Here is a 5858-nt window from a genome sequence, read left to right as displayed (position 1 = left end):
GTTGGGACCTTTTTCCTTTTTTCTTTTCCCATTTCTTTTTTCATGTCCGATAACATAAAAGCTTTTCACCTTCTTGGGATCTTATATTTGGACTCATTCTATATAATTTATTCAAAATATTGTTCATTGATTTTCCCACGGTAAATCTTTGACTCCAGTCCTTTCTAAGACCATCACTAATCGTTTCATTTATACTCAGTACCAAGGTTGAGATGAAGAACTTCAGGCTTCAATAATCATTTTTATAGCAACTTAGGACTCGGTAAAGTGATGACAAGACAGTAAATATATGCTATCTTTCCTGAGCCATATTTTTTTTTCAAATGATCAGTAACATATACACATACAAAAACAATAAAAGCTAATAGTGAAACGAAAATTTATAGCATATGCTTACAGAAAACAAAAGAAAGTAGTAGTGAATGATTCATTTAAAGCCTTTTATTGTTACTCTCAACAATTAGTTACACTTTTAACACTTTCTCCATTGCTGCAATGGGGATTCAGTAGCAACTTCCAGAAAGGTCAGGACAAAGAGAATAACTGTGTTTACATGAATTTTCAAGTCCTCTAAAAGCAGAAAAGTTTTATATCATAAAACGGTGGTTTAAATGCAGAGAACTACATGGTCTTGATGAATATCATAATCAAGCTATCTATATATGTATGAGATCATTCCCTTGGAAAATTAGCAGCATTTGAGGAAGCACCAAGTTGATGACGATGTTGTGAGTTAGGTGGCAATGGTGGAGTGTGCAATGGAGAGTCTGAAAAGATAGCACCATGCTGGGGTGGGTCTGATATAATATTAATAAGCGGTGATGGATTGATGAACTTGGTAGTAGTGGGGATGATGGAACATCTACAAAGTGGACAAGTGGAGTTTGATTGAAGCCAGTGATGTATGCAATCCAAGTGGAACACGTGCTTGCAATAAGGAATCTGCACCACCTCTTCCTTCACCTCAAACTCCCCCAGACAAACACAACACCTGTTTCAAAATAGCCCTTATACTATTACGCCCAAAACTATAACTCCAGTAACTATATAAAAAGTATTTTTGTACATCATAAAATATCATTTTTCTATTAATGATCATTTCACGTTCAGCTAATTATGCCAATCAACAATTTTTCTGTTAAATGTTGGTGTCATTGGACTTCATTACTAACTGCATTCCTTTTATTGCATTAAGTGATCTAATAAAAATGTTGAGACATGGAAAACGAGAGGACCAGCACATGGAATCGTACAGAGTTTCCAAAGTGCTTTCCAGCACTTCATCTACTGAAAATTCCCTGACCCAAAATATGAGTAGTAGTACCTATCGTTAAGATTTTGGTTGCTACCATCTACTGGGGTTGCACGTGCTTAATTTTCCTATTTAGTATCACTTTATTAATTCTGTCTAGGTCTGAAGACATTCGAGTGTGCATACACATCGATTATTCGCATATGTCAAGTTATTTTCTTTTCTGTGGCAGAAGAAAAGGAAAAAAAGAACAGTTTTTCAAATATTCTACTTATCTCTTCCGCTTTCTTTCCATGTACCACTTTTTCATGAAAATTAGTGGATGCCACTAAATATTCCAAATAATCAGTGAACTTGGACATTGTTTTCAGATTTTCAAGAACCACATTCCTTCGAGAATAATTTTAACCATAGCATAATGATAGACAAGCTGAGAGATGAAATTACAATATGAAACAGCAACAATACACATCCAAATTGCACACTGTAGATAATCCCTTGGGTTAATGGATAAAGATTAGAGCATTTATTAATATCATGACCAAGAGATTGAAAAAGAAACCAATACATAGATTACAACGCTACATCTAGAAGTTCAAACAAAAACAATACAAAACAAGAAAAAAATTTACTTACAGGGAATCTCTTGCTAGCAAATCCTCATCAAATAAAACCTTTGGAAGCATATCAAGGAATTGGAGGGTCAGATCCAATTGACAGGGCTGTGGAATTGGCAATAGAGAGTTCAATATTGGATAATTTAATTGATCATGATCATATAGAAAGGATTATGCAGTGCAAGAAGCAAGTAAAAAACACATCTAGTAAAAAACATAATTTAATTTCCTTGCAAAGATGTTTGGTGGTATTATCTAGAGAGTATTTGTTACTTACTGATGAATGATAGGGAGTGGTGGTTGGTGGATTGGCAATGGTCCTTGGAAGCAAATGGGGAGAAGAGGCAGAGAGAGAGGAGGCCCTTCTCTTGAGGTAGAACAAGTAAAACAAGAGAAAGAGAATGATGGAGAAGAGTATAGGAATTGAGAATATGAAGGCTTGGTAAAGCTTAAGCTGTAGCTCCTGTGGATATAGATGTGGAGGAGGGCTGGTTGCAGCAGAAGAAGCAGCAGCAGCAGCAGCTTGTGGAATACTCATGTTTCTCTGCTACTACCTTTATCCCCTGACATGTGTTCAACAGCTACAAATGTGCAAAATGAAAACTTGTAAAGTTGTTGTGTTCAACAAGAATATATACATCAGTTCATCCACCATACACTAGATTGCACTACTTACCAAGAAAGATTGGTGGGGTGGTGCTGATTTGCTATTGCAAGAGAATTTCGTTTCTTTGGTGGATTTCTTTATTTGTCCCTGGAAGTAGTGAAAAGAGGATGTTGAAATGTTTAAGTTGGTTGCTGTTTATTATATGAATGCGATTTTTAAGTGATGTTAATCTTTAATCCAATTCAAAATGAAGTATTTAATAGAGAATCTTGCGTTAATATCTGATGTGTGAAAGGCTTTTTTAGACGAAGGAGAGTGGGATTTTATTAGGAGTTTTTGTTAGATATGATTATAATGATAATGATAGTGGAAGAGGTACATATTCTATATTTCTTTGAATGATGGGACAAGCTCATGACCCTCCACTAAGGTAGGCTCACGCCAAGGATCTCAGCCCATGGCTCCAAACATCTCTCATTGCATTCTTTCTGCGTCGTTACTTGTGCTAACTTTTTCACCAAAATAATCCAACTGCTTCTGCTAAGTTACTACTACGTTAAACTCTCCACACTTCTTCAATTCCATCCGAACCCTCAATTTCATACATCATCTTAACTTCTTTTCTAGTCGCGTTCTGTGTAGTTTGTTAAGCTGAGTTTTTTGGTCTCACGTAGTTTGTTACCTCACCTTGTAAATATACAGTCATTCATATCATAATAAGATGAGAAGCTCGTGTTGATCATTCCTCTCTTTTTCTCATACTGCGATCTTTGTTACATCCCATTAATATACGTGTCAATTCATAAAAAGTTGTAATTAGAATATGTTACATTGATTTCTTTTTTAATAAAAATATGTGTTCATCTACAAAAGGTATATATGAACCCTGTTTAAGGACTGTATCTGGGGACCAAAAGTCATGAAATGTCTTTTTGAAAGGTTATGTATCTTCACTAAAAAACTCATAAGATGTTTTATAATATTAAGTTTAATATCGATTAGGTTTTTTATACTCATGATTCTATTTTTATTATTGCTTTATCAAATTTTTACACACACTAGTGTTGTAAAGGGAAACGATGATAACGGTTGAAAATACCGTTATCTGTGATTTAATTTTAATACTAAATGCAACTCTTTTGACTTAGAAATTTGCTTTAACTCATATTTTTGCTTAATTTTGTGAATAAGTGAGTAGAGGTTATACTTGATGATTTTATCACTAAATTCCTTTTATTTTGTAGCTAATAATGTGCTGGGAAGAATCTCCAACAATGGATAGAGCTTAACCAACCACAAGGAGCAAGGAGAGCTGCAGAAAAAGAGAAAAAAAAAAAAAACGTAGTGCAAAAAAGCCAATCAAGGCTGAGCGCCCCTTTAGGGGTCCTGAGCGCCAACCAGTCAAGGCCGAGCGCCCCTTTAGGGGCCCCGAGCGCCAGAAGTTGAACCGCACCACACCTAGACGCCTTTTCTGGGCGCTGAGCGCCAGTCTCTTGTGCCATAGAGCGTCTTCCCTTTTTTGGAGCCCTCAGCACCATCCTCTCGCACCACCGCCCGACTGCCATAAGTTGGGGCGTTGAGCGTTAGCGACGTGGGCTTGGACCTTGTTTTTAATCTATTTAAGGACTTGCTCGCCCTAGGGTTGGTATCTTATGATGGCTTGAGCATAGAAACACATTTTTCACCCCTTGGGAGGCAGAATTTGAGATGTGAGAGCTCTCCTCTTCCCTTTCTAGGGTTTTATCTTCATTCCATTCCTTTGTACACCTAGTTTCTTCATGATGATGGTGAACTAATATCATTTGTTATTAGGGAAGATGTAACCTCTAAACTCTCATGTATTTGAATTGATTATGATTTATATATGCTTCTTTCATTAATTGTTAGGGTTTTTCTCCCATACATTATGCTTGTTGTATTTATCTCATTCATGACATGATTTTTGGTTTCTTTGATATGGACACATACTAAGAAATCTAGATCTGGGGAATTTCTCCCAAGGGAACTATTTCCTAGAAATAAGGATAGAACTCTTGGTTGTCTTAAGCTTTCATTCGTAATGTAGAATCAATTATTAGGGATGCAAAACATTGTGGTCTAGTAATTGAGGATAGTCTTCTTTCGCCGAGACATCGAGGTTCTAAGTAATTCAGAAAGTAACATTGACATTGTTGGAAATAGGATGACTCAGTTTCAACACCAAGAGGGCGGGGAGGAGGGGTGAATTGGTGAGGTTTAAAAATTAGAGTCTTTTCAAAATCTTTTTCTCAAAGTATAAACCTTTACAAAGTTTCTTGAATCGCAAGGAATAAAAATTTCAGTGCAGCGGAAATATAAAGTTGACTACGTAAACAGTAAAGTCGACCTAATTTAAAAGTGTAAGGACAAAGAAAGCAAACACAAATTTTTTATACTGGTTCGGCCTCAATGTCTACATCTAGTGTCCTTCCACAACCAGGAAGCAAATGCACTATAATGGTCAAGGTTAACAAGGTTTTTATAGAGACCTCCACGTCAAAATATAAAACACCTCTCTAACCCTCTAACCAAAATATACGCAACAACACAAAGATCTGCAGCAAGATGTTCAGACGTATTGACAAGTGTACTGAGTCACACAAGTAATATAAAGTGGTAAGACCAAGTATTGTATCCCAGAGGACTCTCGGCGCTGAACAATTGTGTCAAAACAAGATTAATTAAGACTTAAAAAGAGATCATTGGGTTTGGAAAAAATAATAAATAAAATAAAAATGCAATTGATCAATGGCAAAGGAACATAGAGATGAACGAAGGTTGATTTATATGAGATGGATATGTTGTTGGGGTTAGATTTCACCAAGTTCCCTCTCATGTATATAAGAATTCTTCTTTATGCATTAATGCCAACGTCTCTCACTAAATACCTACTTCGATCCCTCGTGAATAAGCCTGTCCCTAATTACCAGTTCATACAATTCCTAGCATTCCTCGTAAAAAGATGTGAAGAACAAGAGATTAAGACGACCAAGACTCATACCCTCATCCTTGAGAAATATAACCCTTAGGAGTAATTCAACAAGAACCTGAATTGAAAGGAACCTCCGAGTACTCATGCAATTCATAAATCATGTTATTGTATAAGCAAGCGTAGAAACAAATGAATTACTCTAACAATTAATGAAAAAGCATATGGAATTAAGAATCAATTCAAATACATGAGAGTTTACAAGGTTATATCATTCCCCAACAACAAATAAATATTATTTCCCATAAACTTGGGGGAACATTATGAATAATGGAAGAAAGAATGAGAATGAAAGCCCAAGAATTGGGAAAAGAGTGTATTGCTATGCTCTTCTCTGCCAAGGATGCAAAGCCTAGAGCCCCAGGGTCCTTTAAA

At 36.0% G+C, this 5858-nt stretch overlaps 1 protein-coding gene across 1 annotated transcript; it reads right to left on the bottom strand.

The window, feature by feature from the left end:
• Positions 1-426: 426 nt before the first annotated feature.
• LOC106779966 (probable E3 ubiquitin-protein ligase RHA4A) lies at positions 427-2757 on the bottom strand. The gene is made up of 4 exons (XM_014668185.2): positions 2546-2757; positions 2147-2450; positions 1889-1974; positions 427-991 (listed from the first exon to the last, which is right to left on the bottom strand). The coding sequence occupies exons 2-4, from the start codon at positions 2405-2407 to the stop codon at positions 673-675; spliced, it is 666 nt and encodes a 221-aa protein (XP_014523671.1). The 5' UTR covers positions 2408-2450; positions 2546-2757; the 3' UTR covers positions 427-672.
• Positions 2758-5858: the final 3101 nt, after the last annotated feature.

Source organism: Vigna radiata, unplaced genomic scaffold (genome assembly GCF_000741045.1).
Source record: "Vigna radiata var. radiata cultivar VC1973A unplaced genomic scaffold, Vradiata_ver6 scaffold_70, whole genome shotgun sequence".
Classification (NCBI taxonomy): Eukaryota; Viridiplantae; Streptophyta; class Magnoliopsida; order Fabales; family Fabaceae; genus Vigna; species Vigna radiata.
Note: the sequence above shows the minus strand (reverse complement) of the source record. Positions and strands in the feature narration are given on the sequence as shown.

Excerpts from the sequence above, each read along its gene's own strand:
- LOC106779966 (XM_014668185.2), bottom strand. The coding sequence starts at position 2,407 with ATGAGTATTCCACAAGCTGCTGCTGCTGCTGCTTCTTCTGCTGCAACC. Across the intron at positions 1,975-2,146 it reads CCACTCCCTATCATTCATCA|CCCTGTCAATTGGATCTGAC; the intron begins GTAAGTAACAAA and ends CCAATTCCACAG. Across the intron at positions 992-1,888 it reads TTGCTAGCAAGAGATTCCCT|GTGTTGTGTTTGTCTGGGGG; the intron begins GTAAGTAAATTT and ends ATTTTGAAACAG.